The 21,381-nt window shown below is 38.9% G+C and overlaps 1 protein-coding gene across 2 annotated transcripts in view; it reads right to left on the bottom strand.

Annotated features, from left to right (window-relative positions):
* The window catches only part of LOC139116503 (arrestin domain-containing protein 3-like), a 33,340-nt gene extending 13,481 nt beyond the window's left edge, over positions 1 to 19,859 (bottom strand). The window contains exons 1-4 of one of the 2 annotated variants that reach the window (XM_070679119.1): positions 19,720 to 19,859; positions 14,272 to 14,560; positions 684 to 904; positions 245 to 347 (exon numbers count right to left, since the gene is read on the bottom strand). In XM_070679119.1, coding sequence (XP_070535220.1) covers positions 245 to 347; positions 684 to 904; positions 14,272 to 14,560 — 613 coding nt within the window. In that variant the 5' untranslated portion in view covers positions 19,720 to 19,859. Of the gene's footprint in view, positions 1 to 244; positions 348 to 683; positions 905 to 14,271; positions 14,657 to 19,719 lie in introns of those variants that run through there. The other variant, XM_070679118.1, reaches the window with a different exon arrangement.
* Between the last annotated feature and the right edge of the window lie 1,522 nt (positions 19,860 to 21,381).

The raw sequence follows: 21,381 nt of genomic DNA, 5'->3' as shown, positions 1-21,381 counted from the left end.
GACCTTAATACCGATGAACTGATTGAAAACCAAAACAAAGAAAAAATATCAGAGAGCGGTTGAAACAAGAAGAAGGGAAGCATCCATCATAAAAAATGTTACTGTTTGTTCGAAACTCGGAAGAAAAGTTAAGAGAAGATTTTTCACGTCGTAGACTATAAGTGAGCACCGATCTTAGCGCTCAAGTTGTCAAGTGATTGAAATATTTTTACAAACTCAGGCAGAATTGGCATGGTTCACTTACCTGGACAGTAGCCATGTTTGTTTGTGCTGGCCTCCAAGCTAATGGGAGCAGGTCTGCATAGAAAACTGCCCACGTTTGTTTCGAGTTTATCTGTAAATTTACACTGGGTCACAAGAACGAATTGTGAATTATTAGGTATCATAATTTTTATGAACAAATCGCAATAAACAAACAAATACATAACAATTGCTACATTGCTAATTGAATATGAAATTGATATTTTTATGTTTTACTGTATTTCGGATAGTTTTATAATGTCTTCAAAAATCAACATATCTTTTAGTTTGCGTGTTTTTTATGTCTTCGCTTGATTTGTTTGCATTTTAAAACCCGCAGACGGTCATGATCTAAGTTTTTGAGACTTTGTGTATACATGTTGATGGATACCTCAGTTATACCAGATATTTGCCCACGGTGAAAGAATATAGCCCACACTTACTGCTAGCTGACTTGGATTAAGGTGCTGGGTCTCAAGGACCGTGAAACATTTCTTCGTGGTTGGTTTGCTCATCCACGGCCGATCTATGACCGCCTTCACCCAGTACCTGATATGCCCGTAGTCTCCCTCAAAGGATGTCGGGAGCGGCTCCGCCGGAAGTGTAAATGAAAAGACAAACTCGTGAGTCCCTGTGGCGATTTCGTTGTCGGTGATGTCGGCCCCTGGAGACGAACAGACATGTGGAATGGTAAGCCGTTAATTGCTTGCCAGGACTCGAAGTATTATTATAGAAGCTCTGCACTAGTATTTGTAAGGCCGAGGACTGGTGCAGAAGTAGAGAATGCGATACGTGACTCAGAGAGCAATAAAGTTTATTCTATGTTTGCCATAAGGGCCATATTGCAGACTGTAGAGCCCGCTTCACTTCATCTCTGTTTTTTAAGTGCCAGTTTATGATACACTTGAGAGCAAGGTTTCTGTAGAAAGCGGAACAAAATAGTCTACAAACACTATTATACAACACGCGAGACTTCAACATTTAAAGGCAAACGATAAATTGTATAATACCCTAGGGCACTTAAATGTAACCTATGCATAAAAAAGCAGTGTTTGGGTCATCAACAATTGTACGGCGTCACAGATTTGCAGCTAATTTCAACCAATCGCTTGAAAAGTTCCACAGCGTCTTCTCAACAACAGCAATGCCAGACAATGCTGGTGTGTAATTTTGTTAGCATTGCCCGTAATGTCGATATTATTTAAATGTATATTTGTATGCATATAAATGTTGTTTACCAACAAAAACAAAACACACAAAAAACCCAAGCATGCTTTATGCGCGGGAAGAAGTATTAAGAATAATTGGAAACCTCGTCATCAAATAATCAATATTGGTGCACTTTAGGTGTCTTTTTGCATAGCCTAATGGCACGATTTAACTCTTAGACCTCATGATAGATAAATTGAAGGAACCCCTCAACTCTGTGGAATTTTATTTTGCCATAAATTGCATAATTTACTGTAAGTGAGGACTGGAAATGTTTTTAGTAGATGCATTTTCACTTCTAGTTAATTCAGTTCATCAAATAGAGCAAAGCCGATATCAATACAACTTCCACTTTTTATCTGATAAACAGGGAGATAGATTCAACACCCGTAGCGCTGTATACCTACACGTCCTTAAAAGACGATAGACCCTTTCCCATCATTTAAAGTCTTAGTTGGCCTGGATTTACAGCACTAATTGTATACGACAGAAAATGATCTCAACTGATTTAAAACACTACATCTACAGGGAATAAGAAGGCGGACGCATTTGAAACAAATTTATCTCTGTCAAACTGTATGTGTTCATATCTATTACAGGGACATAGCATGTATACTCATCATGCAGCGCAAATTAAGCTTGAGACACACCCCGAATGCTTTCCTGTCCTTCCATCTATCTGCCTGTCTCTTTCAGAGTCCGTTTCTATCCCTGTCTATCTATTGTGTTTCTTTTCACTCTCCCTTGTGTCTGTCTGTCTGTCTGTCTGTCTGTCTGTCTGTCTGTCTGTCTGTCTGTCTGTCTGTCTGTCTGTCCGTCTCCATCTCTCGTCTCTCTCAGACACACATATTATATGCACATACACAGCTCGTTAATATTCACGAGAAGACAGCAAGAAAATACAATAATCAGCTTTAAAAGCATTTGTACGAACCATGGCAACGGACTCGCATTGCTAAGCCCTTTCAATCGACGAGAAGGTGGTCGCAATGATCAGACTGGATATAGAGCTACACAGGCAGAAAAAATATGAATTGTCCTTAACAGGCAATTTACTAGAATTTCGAGCATTTGATAAATCATCCTCACATACTAAAGGGATACTATAACGAGTGTTGGAGTGACAGATTCAAAATTTCTACCTCCGTATTATTTTATCCATTTATTGTCATCTGCACACCTAATAGTGTCTTGTTCTCTGCTTTCCGTCCCTCCCTACTTTCCTCAGCTTGTCAGTCTGTCTGCCTGACCCCTCTTTCTGTCACTCTCCTGTTTTTTTCTTTTTGTCGCTCTCCCTATATCTCTATGTCTATGTCAGTACTTGTCTGTCTGTTTGTCTGTCTTTCTGTCTGTTTGTCTGTCTGTCTGTCTGTCTGTCTGTCTGTCTGTCTGTCTGTCTGTCTGTCTGTCTGTCTGTCTGTCTATCTATCTATCTGTCTGTCTGTATGCTGTCTTTCGGTCCGTCCCTCCGTCCCTCCCCCTCTTTCATTCCATGGCCATAGCTACACACCGATGTTTCCAACGAGATTTCTTTTCCTGCGTGATATATACATTACAACAGGTGGTCCGTCCTATACAGAGTATTTACATTTCCAATCTAGGGGATCTGCCTATATTACAGCGGTACCACTGTAGCCCTCGACGGCGACGTTTAATAAACCATGGTGTTACACACAACGAACACGCGAGCCGGACAATAGAGGGAAATAGTTCGCAATAAATTGATACGCTAATGTGTCATCAGGGAAATAGCAACAGAGAATGGCGCAGTTGGAATGCTTTCATGCCGATTTTCATGACACGACGCCTAATTACGTTTTATTATCCTCATGTCTGGAATTAGAGATAGCAGTAGATTTGATCTTTACTGATTTTTTTTCCATTTTCACATATCAATGTACTCCATGCAAACCTCGATCTATTTGTGAGTCTTTATATATATATACCCATGCCCATATTGCCTCATCCTAGTGACGTTATAATCGTAAAATATCAGCCGTGATATTTCACGGTAAACATCGAGATATGCACCATAAAAAAAAAAAAATAAAAAAAATATATATATATATATAATATAATATATATATATATATATATATATATATATATATATATATATATATATATATATATATATATATATATTATATATATATATATATATATATATATATATATATATATACCATGCCCATATTGCCTCATCCTAGTGACGTGTATAATCGTAAAATATCGGCCGTGATATTTCACGGTAAACGTCGAGATATGCACCATAAACGTCATCAGTTTTTGAGCAGTTCCCGAGCTACATTTGCATTTTGATGGTAAACAACGTAAATAAACATAATGGCTGCAGCCGCTCTCCGCCTGCAAAGCGATGTCGCCGGCGTAAAAATTTGAAGGCCCGAGGAACACGGATATTTCGGGTTGCTAAATACGGAAATAAGATATTGAGTCTTGTAATGTTTCCCCGTGGTTTTCCTGTTAAAGTTGTTGCATTTCTTTTACTAGTATAAAAGCTCTAACAAACATTCTTGCCGTTCGCACGGCACGATAGCGAGCGCGTTGCGTGACAGCTATGTCGCGCGCGCGACGGCTGTTGACATGTCAACTCTCAGTGTAAACAAACAAAATGGCGGCTCTCTCCGTTCTGTACGATGATCGAGCGCGAGCGAAAACAGGAGATTTTTAAAGCAAAGGACAGTTTTTGATCGCTATTTTATAATAGCAATAAATCGCACCCATACGACGGTATACCACTCGGTTTTGACCAGTTCACTTTATATATGCACTCGCTATCGCTATCGCTCGTACATACGGTCAAAATCAAGGCCTACCGTCGCTTGGTTTGCTTCATTTCTTAACCTCTAAAAGTCCGACAAAGGGAATATGGCAATCGCAGTTATACGGCGCCAGCTTCCCACGTCCTCAGAATCCAAGCATACACGTATGATAAAAACTAAGCTGATGAAAGTATTTCGTATGGATGGTTCCTGTGCCGGGAACCTCAAACCACGTAAACGCGACCATTGAATTTGTTTTACGAAGCATGCTTTCTCGTGAAGCGTTTTCTAATGAACAGCAGGCGCGTTGCCTTGGCCACCTGTTATCATGTCGACGACGCTAGCTTTCCACACACTTGTCTCCGATGAAACAGACGGCATGGCGCCACAAGTGAAACAACCATTTACTCAAATTTGAGTGACAGCTTTTCGTTTCATTGTACTATGCATGGTGACGTTGCCAGTCGCAACAGTGAATTGTGAATGAGTTCACACATGTTTGAACGTTGGGTTACATTCACACACTCATCAGGCCTTTATACATAGGCCTATATATGAACATACATGCCAACACATGGCATCCATGAATGCAGGAATATATATATATATATATATATATATATATATATATATATATATATATATATATATATATATTATATATATATATATATACATACATACATACATACATACATACATACATACATACTCGTTGTAATAGAAATATAGAAATGAAGTTGAGAACGATGTTTAAAAATTTTACTGAAACTCCTTGGGGTCGACATTGTTCAGAGAGAGAGAGAGAGAGAGAGAGAGAGAGAGAGAGAGAGAGAGAGAGAGAGCACATTAAAAGAATTATTCAATTCACTGGGCTTTCAACTTTCACCGCCCCAACTAGATGTCAATGTCATCCGAGAAAGAAATTTACGACTGATCGGTAATCTCGTCTTTGCACAGTACGAGCATTAATCCTAAGGCTTGCTGTCGTCAGCTAGTGACGTACCAGATTACCGATAACTGTGGGCCATATTGATCTACAATTCTGCTCATAGAAATCGCGGTCTCTGACAGATGTCATTCCTTTCCTTACGAAAGTTTTTTCAACCTTCGGTTTTCGTGTCATTTCACCCTTAGGCCTAATGTAGAACGCACCTCGGGGACACGAATTTGGACTCTAAAACTTTTACAATTCTTTTCTTATATACCACATGTGGGGGTTCATTTTAAAGCTCTTGGTGTAAGAAAACTTTTCACTGGCTTAGTTTTTCGAAAATCGAAAATTGTATTTTTCTCCATAGAGTTAACACAGGGATGGCGGCCATTTTGAATTTTAAATGTCGGTTAATCTTGAGTTATTTATTTCCCTTGTACAAAAGTTTGCACGGTAACCCCCGATTTTATTCTTGATTTTGAAAGAGAATGGTCTTTCACTTTCGAGGCGCGAACTACCTTAAGCGGCTAATACCTTACACTTTCATTGTTATTTGATGTTACATTATTCAACGCCGACCATTATTTTATCTTAGGACTGTCGAAACATTTATCTTGTCAATGCATTTTTGACCATAGACAGCTTGATATTTTTATTATATGACACCAGTGTATTGATGGCACAAATACAGCGATCTCATTGGTAGAGACATGAAATATATCCATGCTATATTCACGATGTACCACTGTTGGAACACGCGCGAGCTTTCTGCGAGAGAAGAATCATTTTGCATTTCACGCAGGAATTAGTGTTGTTTAGTTGCTTATATAAGTCTCTGTGTTCTCTTGAAACTTGTACTTAGAATTAATGCGATCGCCACTTGCGTCGCAATTGTAAGTGAGCAGGCAGTCTAACTGGACGAACTCAATATAGCTTATAGAAATATGGACTCTTGTCAGACGCGCAAGGATACATAAACAATAGACACGGATCCCCGGAACTATTAACCTAGATTATAGTGATAGGATGGACCTGAAATCAATCAATACCATCGCCCTTGTGTCGCTTTACAATATCACTCCAACCATCCTAAGACATGCACATAAACAGAAGGAAGTCTATGTATCAAACCTTGGCAAGATCTTCACGACTTTCCCATAAATTTAAGCGTATAAGACTCGCGCATGCTTTCGCAACCAATCTGTCAGATTCATACGCCATTATTTTTCAGGTCACGGAATTAATGGTGCCGCGGACGCGACGGGCTCGTAAATCACATACTGCTAAATGTGCATTTTACCTGCACGATGCCATCGCCGACGAGTTCACATAATCTCATCAATCATATAATTCATCTGCCTCTACCAAGAGAGAAGCTCGCCTATTGACCTTGCGTAGATATAAATATCATTAATCACTGGGGGTTTAACGAGTTTTCGGGGGTAAAAATCCAATCGACTTCTTCCATATTTTTTTTTGAGTAGTAGACCCATACAAAACGTGATCAGCGATTTATCGCTTGGAGACTATATAATTATCCTTTACGAGCCTATACGTCGCCATTGAACACTTATTAGCATCATCTCCAACAAAGCATTCGCGAACTCCTCTGTAATTTAGTAGAATTTGACCAAGCTGTACTATTGTGAAGATATTCAAGAGCCGAACTCATTGTTCTTTCCTAACCATTGCATTCGCTAGTTAAACGTACAACCGTTTAGCCACCATGATTCGACCCAAATCTGTTCTTATCAATAGTGATTGAGGATCTGTAAACAGAGAACTGGGGTGCGAACAGATATGATTATGTAAACTTCTTCATTTTGATAGATCCGGTTGGAGCAAAATGCGTCAAAGTTCAAATTACTTTGAACTATCCATGTATTGTATATTGTATCATACCAGTGAGTATACCGTGGTATATTCGCGATCTACGCGAACTCTCGGTAAGTGCAAAGAAAAAAATCATTTTTTGACGTTTCATACCAGAATTCAATAACTGTTATGCTTTAAAAGCAGTAAATCACACACAGCGACGGTATACCACTCGGTTTTGACCTGTCCGCTTCATATATGCACTCGCTATCACTCTTGCATATATGTCGTGAACTGGTTACTAAAAACTCGTGGTATACCCGTCGCTGGGTGGGTGGGGGGGGGGGGGGCTTTATTGTTTAAAGATGTTTTGGCTCTGTTTTGAAATTATAGTTTTAGGTTTGTTCCAGAAATTCTAAGCCTGGTGCCCAACATGTCAACGCATAATATATATATATATATATATATATATATATATATATATATATATATATATATATATATATATATATATATATATATATATATATATATATATATTTATATTATTTTTGACAACTGAACGTTAGACCTGACCGGAATTCATTTGTCAACACCCGCATTTCACGTTATATACAATATATCCGAATACTTGGTATTTCAACAGCACTTTTGGCGGGAAAAGAAAATTTAGACGTTTTCTTGAACAAAAACAGTGGCATATTGTCAATTTTTACAGCTATTGTGTTGACCGCCTCTTGAAAAGTCCAAGCCGACAATTGTTACAGTAACTGTTTCTTCTACAATTGAATGGCCGATTGACGCGGGTTTATTGCACTGGTAGATATTGGAACCAACACACGTTTTTCTGTGCAAGGCAGAGGGGGAGGGGGCGGTTGGAATCGGACATTCATTAACGGCCACCTCTGACCTCATCATCACCAACAGAGGGCAAAGGTTAAATCTTTAATACCGACGACATGTCGCAGAATATAGCCAAAGCGTGAACTTAGAGGAGAAGAAGGGATGGGGTGAGTTTGTCGTTTCACTTTTCTTTCGGTTAAGTAGGTCAAGGACGATAAGGCAACATCACTACTCAAAAAGTAGGGCGGCCAGAGACTTCCGAGGAGAACTAGGCATGCATGCATACATGCGCGCGCAGCTTTGCATTTATGAATGATTACATAAAATTCCGTAACATAAAGTTACATAACAACGCATTTGTTTCTTTACAGCATTGGATAACACGACAAAATCTTCGCAAAGTTGATATTGTTTCTGTACATTTGACGGAGCTCATGAATATCATCGGAAACGTTTAATAACTTGGCACCTCAATAAAATACAGTGATTTGAAAGTGTAAAATGGACCATAATAATCTAAAAGGTTCCCAATAGAGATAATCCATGCATTAGATGTAGGGTGCCTTGACCCTTCTATTCTCAAACGTGCTGCGTCGTAATTATTCTTTTACACGAGTTTTTGTTGGTTATATCGGTATTCCTTAGAGCTGTGCACGCCTAACACGACATATGTCGTTATTCAGACGGACTATAAACTAATGGAACGGCATAATTCCATTTTTGTTCAGTAAATGGGATGATCATCTCAAATACTGCCTCGAATGTGCCTTCGTGATTAAAATTTCACACGAGGAAACACGGAATAACTCCACTTATTTACTGAATGTTATGAAGGTAAATGGCCAGTAGGTCTATCTTCTATATTCACTTTTAAATTTTGTATGTCGATTTCTTGTTCTGCTCGTCAAAGAATGTTGAAACATCATCCACTTTTTCACTTGTCAACATTGCGTCTATGTATTGTGTAAAATGCCCCGTCCTTGTTTGAACTCTAGTCAGGAAGAGAATTCAATCGTCAACGATAACCATGCAATCTGTTCAGTACAGGCTGAGTTGACAAGCTGAATACTGTGTATCACATCATGGTGTGCGGAGTTGAACATTTAAAAACATATGACGTTAATGACAGTTGACATTAAAGGGAGGGTGTCGTCGGAACTCTGCTCAAAGGTTGCCAGGGACCCCTACGACCGATGTAAACACTGTATTTAGGGTATGTTGGCGATTAATGTAATATCGTCAAATTTAAATGTTGCAGCTATGTTGACGTGATGCATCTAGAAATCATGCACGAAATACATTATTTGTAAATAAGAAGATTGCACACGCGCAGTTCCAATGACACCCTCACTTTAAAAAAAACGGACATTTTAAAGAAAAAAAAAGGTTAGAGTTACTGAACCTTAATAGTGGACAGTATCAGTCTGTAACTTTTGATGACATTTTCATTATTTTGACTCCAGAAAACAGTCACTGTATGTCTTCTCTCTTAAAATTTGTTAAAACATAAATTATCAGTCTGGCATACACAACGCCTTGTACACTACAAGATGTCACAATGTGTTATTGCTGCTCATTGAACTCTGCCCCGGAAAAAATTTAACACTCAGTCTCTGTTATTGTTGCTAATTGAATTCTGACCCGGAAAGTATTCAAATGTCAACACTAACGTCTTGTATTTGCACACTTATCAAACAGGGTTTCTTGGCAAATTGAGTGAAGAGCTTTCCAACGTCATCTTCGGAGAAAGAACAAAAAAATATTTTTTACAAGCAAAACAAACATAACGGAAAACAAATCAAAACGTACAGATAATGGAGTCAGATCAGTCCCATTTTATGATGATCTTGTAAAACATTTTAAAATGATTTATCACATTGTTTGTCACATAGTGAGTAATGCCGGAGTAGAAGAACACGAAAACATGACGTTAATAAATTATTTCTAAAAGTTTTCTTTTTTTACACGCTGCGTTTAATATACTTAGTTGCATTTGTGTTTGTACTGTACATTATGTGTTACATCCGTAAAGTAGACCTTTAAACAACCTTCAAAATCTAGAACAAACGTCGGGAGTACTAGTCACCACGCAAATATTGGCACTGTGGAAACAAATCACTCTCAATATACCGAGATTTGATATTCAAAATGGCCGCCCATCCCATTGTCGACTCTGTAGGGAAAACCATTTTTTTTATTTGCACAAGAAGAGGATGAAAACTGTATTTATTTTAAGAATATTAATGTAAAATTAACCGACACAAGCGGGAGATCATAAAAGTATTTTAAAAATTTGAGAGATCGAATATCTGCCGCGACGCGCACTCTACCTTAAGATAGATCGCGCCTCGAGGACAGAGTGGGGATATTTGGACTCTCAAACTTTCACAATTATTTTCTGATCTACCACTTGTCGAGGCTTACTTTGAAGCTCTTGGAGAAAGAAATACTTTCAATTACTTGGTATTTCGAAAATCGAAGATTTTAATTTTTCTCCATTGGGTTAATACAGGGATAGCGGCCATTTTGAATTTCAAATATCGGTAAATCTTTGGGTAATTTGTTTCTCTGGTACTAAAATTCGCACGGTGACCCCTGATTTTTATTCTCGATGTTAAAAGAGAACGCTCGAAAGATTCCTCAGGGGAAGTTTGAGCAAAATTTAAATCTCTCCCTTTCGAGTCGCATACTACCTCAATCGACACGTAAATAAAAACAAATGTTCAGTCAGGCCAAATGAAAATAAATGATCGTGTGTTCAAAGCTGTAATTAGTAATTAGTTTTGTTCTTTTTTGAGATTTTTGCTCTTTATTTGAGCCCCGACGAAAATTACTCCTTTAGTAACTCGGTCGCTCAGTAAAAGTGTAAATAAATAAAATAAATAAATAAATAAAAGCAAAACCTACACATTATTTTCGCATTTTCAAAAAAATAACGAGTAAATTCTCTAAATTTATTGTATTTCATCAGTCTCAGCAAAAATATAAATAAAAGAGAATTTTCTCCGACCTACCTACCCAAATTTTTGGAGGCATGTTACATATTTTTTTTTCGGCCTCAAAAAGATATGTTTGCTATGACGGCACTGTTGCCTATGCAGTGTCGCTACATTCAGGATACAAAAACAAGCACACGAAAAACCGCAAACAACTGGTATTTTCCTCTGAGAGATTTCTGATGACAACGTATTCACAATATGATGACAGGCGCAGACGACAAGATGTGAATGTCTGGTTCCTACTGCGGCAGGTCACGCTACAAATGATCCTTACGTCTGGTTATGACTTCCAATTGTTTGGCGACAAAAAATTAATTACATTATTCAACTGGCTTTCGCATTCTCAGCACGTACATCGCGGAAGCCGAGGGCCATTCTGACTTCCTAAATTTAATAAGTTCGGCTGAAAATCGAAGTCAAACGTGTTCAAATTACTGTTGCGCCAGAAATCACCGCTCGATTTTGTCACCTTCATTAGTTCGACCTTTTCCCTCGCTGCAGCCTCTGATGGGGAGCTCGCGAAACAATGCCACAATCTTCTCGGTTATCCACCCTTCAATCCATTTCCGATTTTTGCAAATCAACCACGCAATATTTTTGGAAAATATCTGCTTCAGGTAATCCAAACCTCCGGCGGGAAAAACGAATTCACGTTCGGCGACTAACAAATACCATTTTTGCCGGCAGTTTTTTTATAAGCGCCGGGGTGACGACGCTTTATACTATAACACGCAGTATATTCATTTAAAGAAAAAAGATCGACAGATCGGTTTGACGAACGTGAAATGAATTTTGCTGTTTCTCGATGCCACAGTTTCTTTCTCCGCGTGATTCCTTAAATCTGTTCCGAAAAATGTAATTATTCTGCTTTTCAATTTTAAGCTCAAAAGTGAGCTCGATCTACCTGTCACCACTATGGCTGCACATAGCCATTTCTTGCGGACGTACGTCGCGTCTATCATGAGATGCCCGTGCGTTCGTATATATACGTGTGCGCTTTGTGTACATGTTGCCACGTAAAGCGAGAACGCCGCTCGGGCATGTTTCACGTGAAAGCGGACTGTCAGTTCGAAGAATAATGCGAGCCGTTAATTCAAACGGGTAGGATATACACACTTGTTTTTTCACAAGTGAGTGGCGATGTCTAGCATCAGAGTGACGTACAAACTTCGTCACCGTTGTCAATAATCTGAAACACTTCAGGAGTATATGGAAGTGTACGTGTTTTCGTTATCCTCATTTGTCTTTTTGTTTGTGATTGTCGAGAATGTTACCGTTTGAATCGTGGCGGTAAGATTAAGATTAGGCCTACCTGGTAAAACTTTAACAAAATCCAGCGCGAACCAAATATGATTCGATACCGAATGTATATCTATGTGGTATGCACGCATATGCTATTGTATGGTGTACCTAAAATTTGCGCGCTCTCTCTCTCTCTCTCTCTCTCTCTCTCTCTCTCTCTCTCTCTCTCTCTCTCTCTCTCTCTCTCATATCATTATTTCAGAAAATATATGTTGTTTCGGCAGAAATTCGGTTTCTTGGTCATAATGTGTCATGTATTTCTGACGTGTTATATTAAAACAGGAGACATACGTGACGTCATCGGCTCTGAGTTCTATTATTGTGATTACTTGCTTTAATGTCGAAATGATGAGTATGCGTTTAATAAACCTAACGTTCATTTAAAATACCTCCTCCTTACGAAACTCAAGTTCTCCGTCTCCAAAGCAATACAACGTATACGCCGTTGGTAACGGATTCTGCGGACGTGTTCAGTGCGTCGTAGGGAGAGAATTGATGAGTTCTAATAGGTTCATTCGATTGGTTGCCGACGATGCGTCCGCGCCTCTTAGTTTATTTCCATATGGGCGCGCTAAGAATCGCGAACAACTTGCGCGCGCATTCTGCCACAGGTCATGGGTACATATGGGCAGTTTGATTTTTTCTGACTGAAAAAAATGATAAAGTATGGGGAATGAACCATGCATGTTATACTATACAAATTGATATGGCCTAACCGTTCTTTCCTAAACTTTGTCGAAACCCCTCTGTCATAAACAGGTCATCTATTTTTACATATAAAAGAAAGTGGTGATGCCCAGATTGACTAAAGATAAACGAGGGTTTTAGATCACGGTCGCTAGATTTAATTAAGCAATAATGTACCCCTTTCCGACCCATAATGGTCGAAAACAAACTCTGCAAGACATAATTTACGAGGCGAGAACATACATGTACGGAGTGCATATAGTTTCCACTCTGGGCCAGGAGGCGTACATTTGCTATTAATTTATGGTTTGGCAATGCCTGTGAATTTGTAGATATAGAAAACATCTTAGGCCACAATGCTGAATAATCGCATACATTATCAGTAATAATCTGGGGGTATAAAGTTACAAAATTCACTTGAATTGATAGAGCTATAATATAATTAGTAATAATCTTACCAATACTTAATTTTGTATTGGTTACAAATATAAATGTCTGAGATGACCGGAATAACTATACCTGAATGACCTTGTATGAACTTAGGTACGAACTATATAAATAAACCAGCAAAACATGTGTACAGTTTTTGCTGTGTTTTCAGTAAGACCAACGCTAGCAGCCACCTGTGACCCAGCATACCCAAAGCGTACTGTGCTCAGCTAGATGATGGCAGTGAATACGGGAGAGAACATTGTTTTGAGTGTTCTATGTGTCGCTGTTGACGCGACTTTTTTCGCACGTGGTTATCTCACATGTTCATATTGAAATTCTCAATGCGGCTAGACAATCTATTAGCATGACGGTCTCAACTTTTTTTCTTTAAATAGCTAGTTGTTTACGAAAGGGCTGGTGGCAGTGCCCCTTCAAAAGATGTGGCGCAGAAAGCCCCTTTAGTCGCTGTTTTTCCTTCGAGTTTGTTCAGCGGGTTGAAAATAAACGCTAGGGTACACCCTAACAATTTTATTTCAGCCCGCTATTGTGTGCGTCGCCGGCGACATAAAGCAACATTGTTCCCGAGAGCGCGTCTTATTAACTTTTACGGTGTACCCCATCCCAACAAAACGGCGAGTTGAAAGTTCAAAACGCCCTCTATATATCACACGCAGCTACCGTATGACTGAAACCGAAGACAAAACACAATAATCGTCAAAAAGTCTATCCTCTGACACTGCCTTCCGAAGAAAATATATACTGAGCATTATATTTTAAACTTGATAGTGGCTATGACGGAGTCAATCTATGGCGACGTGCTCTCAATAAATAGGCATTGAATTAGCTAAGAACGTCAACCAATGAAGTCTGGGGGTTTACAATTAAAGGTACGCCCGATTGAAAATTACCGAGAAATCAATAGATGCTTATTTCGCCGTGTTAAGGTCGATTTTCTAAAGCGTCTGTTCGGGGCACTTTATCAAAGGAAGAAAGAAAACATGAGATAAGGAAAAAACAACTATAATACCTCGGAGTCCGATAACAGTTCTCTTAATGCTGATGATATCTTTGCTGTCGCTGACCACGGTGGTGGCCGGTATCGTCTTCCTTGAGTCGCCGCTGTCTTCTTCCCACTCGACGCGCGCCTCGCCTCGCAGTACGATGAAGAGAGTCCTCAGCGGCATGGTGTCGTCCACTTGCACCAGCAGCCGACCGGAGACCGTCTCCCCGGCGCGGTAGACCGCAACTGGGCGATCGAAGTGGAGTTCGAAGCGCCGGGGCAGGTCCATGGTACCCTTGAGCATGTACTCTGTCATCTGGGAATACAGCGTGGCGAATCGTGGAGAAATAGAATTAGCATGATAGCGATGAGAATCACCAACGTGACGCGTCTGTTGGTAACCCGCGCCCAACACAATGTGGAATGTTGTTTCTATGTGCGCGGGCAATCGTCTATGGCGTTTCTATCTGCGCAGCCGGCAACAATGTGATTTGACGATTATTCGACGTTCGAAAAAAAAGCATTTCGAAAGGTATAAGTATTGCTATATCAATTGTGCTATCAAGATTTTCATTATCCAATCAGAGTTTTCATATCACGGTAAACAACCGTAAAATGTAATGAAATACAAGTAAATAAACACATGCAAATACAAGGCCACGTACAAGCATATACACTGTCATGCTAGCAAAATCACATTACTTAGATAGATAGATAAATAGATAGATAGATAGATAGATAGATAGATAGATAAGTAGATAGATGGATAGATAGATAGATAGATAGATAGATAGATAGATAGATAGATAGATAGATAAAAAGACACATAGATAGAAAGATAGATAGGTAGATAGATAGAAAGATTGATTGATTGATTTACATACATACACATACATACATACATACATACATACATACATACATACATACATACATACATACATACATACATACATACAATATTTATGTGTATATATCGTTAGCATGATAGCAATATTATATATATATATATATATATATATATTTATATATATATATATATATATATATATATATATATATATATATATATATATATATATATATATATATATATATATATATATATATATACTTATGTGTCGTGTTGTTGTTGTAAGACCCGCAAATCTTTGCTTGTTTTCGGCTCTACAAAGTTGTTTTTACAACATTGTTTTCCCGTTTGTGACAGAGTTCTCGTGTGGATAATAAAATTTCGTTTGAAAAGTGAATCGACCTTGCGTAGGTGTAAAGAGCACACAAAGGCGAAATTAAAAGAGAAACAGTTTGAATTATCAATATTAGTAATGCAATAAACCTCACTAAAGCCGTAACATGTCTGTTCCTTTTTTCCAGTAAAAAAAGATTGATTTTTTTATTGTTCAGTAATATGTCACCGTGTTTAATATGACCTGAGTTGAATGCAACAATGCAACAGTACGACAATGAATTGACTTGTCGTGATTCCTGCGCCACGTTTTGAGAAACCAAGTAATGGCCAAGTTGAAGACCCCTTTCTCGTTATCGAGATGATTGCTTCAACGTGAATTAGAATACACGCTATCGATCGATTACTAGCTTTTTCAAAGTCCCACTGGGGCAACTGCTTCGAAGATGTTTTCTGAATCCCCCTGAAAACAATTTTTGCAACGATATTAGAAGTGTAAGTTTTATCAAAATGGTATTAGAGATGTAATTTTATTCTTACTCTTGTCACCTTTCTTGTGTTTTGTTTCATAGAGGTATAAATTATGCTTGCGGACAGATAAAGACGTCGTTTGAAATTGGTGAATCTAGAGCTCCGATTGGTGGCCTCATATTTTATCTATGCAAATGATGGATACATCTCTGTTCGTCTCATATATGTGTTTGTCTATTCTTTAAACGGAAGTACGACTAGCCCGACAAAAAAGGATTTGATTCATGCAGTTAATATCTATTGATTTGACTTCTCTTATATCGACACTAGCCAGCAAGAATGGTCTTGTGACCTTAAGCCATTCTGACCTTTGTAAAAGGGTCAACCATACTCACGTGGTCACATTCCTTACTCGACCCCTTTTTGATTTTTCTGTTTTAGTTTGCAATTGCCCACTTGTATTAACATATAGAAACTCTTATCTGATCAATTTACTCGATTCAATACGGCTCCGAGTTCCAATGGGACTATTAGCCGCATTCTCTTCCAGACTGTGACGTGACGTGTAAACCACTGTTATCATCAAAGTAAAACGTCGTGACATACAGGGGTTCGTACGTCAGTTAAATGACACAACAACCCAGCTAGCCGTAAAAGCAGTTCAAATCAAGAAACTTTGAAAAAAGCGATGGTGCCGTTTTCTGATGTACAGCGCGCCCTCCATTGTTGATTTAAGAAAAGCAAGTTCAGGCCTCATCACTTCCACAACATTCTAATATATAAATATAGGAATAATAATGTCTGTCGATGCTCTTTTAATCTTTGTCCGTCTCTTTCTTTATCTTATTCCTTTCTTTCTCCTTGTCTGTCTGCTTTAATGTTTCTCTGTTTGACCCTAGGCTTTTTATTTTTCTCCGTCTTGCTGTCATCTTATATTCTGTCAGTATCGTCTGACGGAATGGTCGCTCTGTCTGTCTTTCTGTCTGTCTCTGTCTATCTGTCTCTGTCTATCTGTCTGCCTCTCCCTCTCTCTCTCTCTCTCTCTCTCTCTCTCTCCCTCTCTCTCTCTCTCCTCCTCCTCTCTCTCTCTCTCTCTCTCTCTCTCTCTCTCTCTCTCTCTCTCTCTCTCTCTCTCTCTCTCTCTCTCTCTCTCTCTCTCCGTTTAATACGAGTTCATGCAGAAACAAAGCCGATGTTTGACTACACGTATCCGGCGAAGTATACTAATCAGACGGCTGAATATCACATTAAAGTGCAATTACACGCATCATACATTACAAAAAGATGAATTGGCAAGAAGTTCACAAAAAACCCGGTTAGAATTGATGGATAATTTCTTGTGGTGGAGATTATTACATTAGCTTGCTTACATCGTGTTTGGGTACAGCTTAGGTTATATGATTATCATTCCATGCACATATTGAAAATTATTGTAAAATATATTGTGACATATTGTAAAAACAAAAAAACAACAAAATTAAATGTGTAGATTTCGTTTCTATCACCTTAAGTCTCTATCGACAGTTTCTATTGGCTTGTAGTTGTTCGCATATTATATAGTCAGAACTAGACGTCGATAATTGAGGTCGACGAGGCGGTTTCATACATGAGACAGACTGGATCAATCTGAATCAGATGTACATTTTTGCAAACTGAAATCATAACGAATTACAGCCAAAGCGGATCCATTGAACGGACACGTTTGAAGTAAGCCCAGAAGATATTTTAAACAAAGCGGCAACGCTAATAACACCTATTGCACATCGACTTTCATCATGATGTCACAAGTGAACGTCTTGATGAAGTGACTAACGATGATTTAACCCTTAGAGCGCTGTAATATTTTCCGCCAAAATTTTAGTGCAACATTTTACCAATTTTTATGAATTTTTCTGTATTTTCTTTTATAATTTTGGGCCGAATGGATATGACATTTCATTGGATACAGTTTATTCTCAAAATTTTGGCAAAAATCTGAGAAAAATTGACTGCGGTTTATTTTATAAAGGGGACGAAAATACTGAGACTTTGGCGCTCAAAGGCTTAAAGACATGGCGATCACAAATTAGGACTTATCGCCCGCGAGGAACTTTAAGAAGAGAAAAGAATAATTTGTGACTCCACATGAAAAAACAATACAATATCCATAAATACCTTGAAACACTAAAAGCGTCTTCGAAGCGTTTGCGTAAACTTTCTCTAATTATACCGTCACAGCATTTGTGCTGCGAGAATATCTGCCATCGCTATGACGACGTGCCTTGCTGCCGGAAAATACAGTGGTTCTTGATAAAAGGATCAAGGTTGCCATCAAAATGCGATGAGAATTCATCGCGCCGACCTTCTAGACGGTTTTCATTGTTGGACATGTCCTCTCTCACACAGAAACTACAAATCTCTTTTTTTTGAAACATCAATTCAACTGAATTGCATATGCCCCTGTTGCTATAACAACTTCATTCGCGGCACTCCAATCTCCAGACACCGAAACATTTTAAGTCCAATGTTGGTCTCTGTGACCTTAATTAATATACCCGATTTCCTGTTGCTCTGGCGGCAGTCATTCGAAATCCAATCCAATGGCATTGTACAAGAAAATTGAAGAATCTTGGGGAGGAATCAAGTCGAATGCAAATAGGGAAGTGTCTAGAGTTGCAGAAATTCTACCTGAAGTACATGAAATATCCTTTCATCTCGTCACGTCACTTTTTATGTGAAGCCCTAGCTTTCACCGTGAGATTACTCGGGAAGTGCTGAGGCGGGAGATGAGGTAAGAAATTGGTGATGAATTACAGCGCCATCACAGATAAGAGATAAAATAAACGTCGGAACAACAGTCCCTCCGACGGACTGTGATTGAACAAACCAAACGGAACGACAGTGGTTGCTTTGTTTCGAGGTTTGATCTTATTCCAATATATGTAACAGCCGTTAATGTAATGAATAGTCTTATTGGATGTTTTGAGCGCAAAAAAAAAACCCAGAAGTATTATTGTGTAATGCCAGGGTATCACACTTTCTATCAGACAATGGCGCTTTCGTTCATGTCTAGTACGAAAACCAGTGTGCGTTTTGGGCTAAGTATCTTAAAGTCCACTGCTTCTGGCTCCCTTTCTAAAAGAAGTGATAAGTTCATATACAACCTGCCGTAACCATGATAGCCGACGTAAAGGCGTACGTACATGTAGTTTATTGCACGGTGTGCATTGATAGTGCACATAAAGTCTGCAGGACAGGAATTGAGATGAATGCTATGATAAACTGCGGTTTCGAAACCAACTGAACCCCAAAGTTTGAGCCTGAGGGTGATGCCCGACAAACCGTAGCGCTCTCGTATGTATGTATGTATGTATCTATATGTATGTAGAGTTTCATGAATTCAGGGACATACACATAATGAAAACATATTGGTCTAGTGACACATCCATTCCTTGAACCTACCTACCTACCTACCTACCTACCTGTACACCTACCTACCTATACCTACCTACTACCTACCTATACCGGTAGACCTATCTAACTGTAGACCTACCTACCTGTAGATCTACCTACCGGTAGACCTACCTACCTGTAGAGCGACCGACCGACCGACCGACCGACCGACCTACCTACCTACCTACCTACCTACCGCCAGAATGTCATATCTAAAATACCATATACACAAATGTATGTACGTACGTGCACCTATAGCAATGCGCAGCCTTCGTAGAGTGCATTCATATAGGTGGACAAATAGTCCTCTGTCACTTTACATAGACATTCATACACAGACATCCACACAGAGAACGATTGGTTTATACAGAGAAGTGCAAACTTACATTTGGTGGCTACAACAACACCAAGAGACGCTGACCAATCCAGAGACCAAAACAACACTCTGTAGCGTGAACACGGACAGCACATAATCTACTTTCGAGAACTCGTTCTACCAGCATTCTCTCTGTTTCAGTGCGAAGTATTATTCGTGCAAACGTGATTAAATTTACCACCTTATCGACTTCCTCTCTCCTATCTAAACATGCACTTGTTGTTCAAAGTCCAGTTTGTTGGCGATCGATGCAATTAATACCACATTAAGAGATAGCCGACATGTAATCGCACCGGCCTTCTGCTTTTTATGGTGGTTGCATTTTTATGAAATAGTTTAAAGTATTTTGTCATCTTCTTATATATACTTTGGACATATTGCAATATTTCTTATGTCCGTTTTTAAATATTTTTTTCTGCTAAATGTATGTGCATATGCAGTTTTATGTATATGTTTATTCATTCGCTATTACAAGCGGCAGTATTAACCCGGGCAGTCTAGTCCGAAAACGATTATTACAGTTCAGCTATTCTATACCTGTGTGAGGCATACAGAGATGAAGGTTCGATGGGACAAATAACCTTTGACATCTATCACTCTTAACCCAGGGGAGTGGCTATGGTAACAGTTACAGATATGAAGCACGATTACAGCTCCCCCTTCCGACCGCGGAATGCACATTTAATGCGTAGCCAAACATTTATTTTTAATCAACATTCTTTCATGCCTATTCATTGCGATTTCGGTGGCTGAACAGTCACGTCACGCAACACAGTATTTATAAGTACTTCCCCATTTTTTATTTCAGAGATGGTGTAGTTACAACACACTTTTATCCGTTACTGCAATTATTTCATTTTCACTTCAACTGTATTGTTCAAATTCTCGTACAATCCAGGTCGCACAGTTTGCCTTAACAACATGTTTGGCAGAGAAGTCGATTTGTGGCAGAATGCATTTAGTCACTGACGGCACCTATTTTGCAATATCCGAGGAAGGTTAACTAATGGTTCCTTCAAAACGCCGAGTAGCATACCGATAAAACAAAGGCACAAAATAAACCGATCGCCGAATTAAATGGGATGCCGTCACTGAAAAAAAAAATCGTTTTTGAAAGCAAACCGGCATTTGACTTCAATTACAACCCCCTGGTTACATGTTGTTATTAATTTCTGATCTGAACAGCATAAGGAAACGTTCTGAAAGCTCTTGCGAAAGCCATTGCTATCTTTGGTGTATGTTCATACTGTAGACTATCGAAAGACCCTGGTAACAGGTTCAGAATGGCTCTGGAGGGTTCGATCCCTATTTTGGGAGTGCAATTCAGACACAGCTTTGGTTAACAAGTACTACCTGCTCTTTTGCACTCTATTTTGTTTCATAACATTGATACGGTATAGATACCAAATCTACCGCAAAGCATATACACTGATAATCGCTCCATAGTGAGAATATCAATTTAATTAGTTTGTCTGATTAAACTACCATCCAACTACCACTATCACTATAATCTTATCAGACGGTGTGTTCTAGGGAGCCTTCATTTTTTACAGAGAGAGAGAGAGAGAGAGAGAGAGAGAGAGAGAGAGAGAGAGAGAGAGAGAGAGAGAGAGAGAGAGAGAGAGAGAGAGAGAGAGAGAGAGAGAGAGAGAGAGAGAGACAGACAGACAGA

Source organism: Ptychodera flava, chromosome 17 (assembly GCF_041260155.1).
Source record: "Ptychodera flava strain L36383 chromosome 17, AS_Pfla_20210202, whole genome shotgun sequence".
Lineage (NCBI taxonomy): Eukaryota > Metazoa > Hemichordata > Enteropneusta > Ptychoderidae > Ptychodera > Ptychodera flava.
This window is presented reverse-complemented; position numbering and strand designations above follow the sequence as displayed.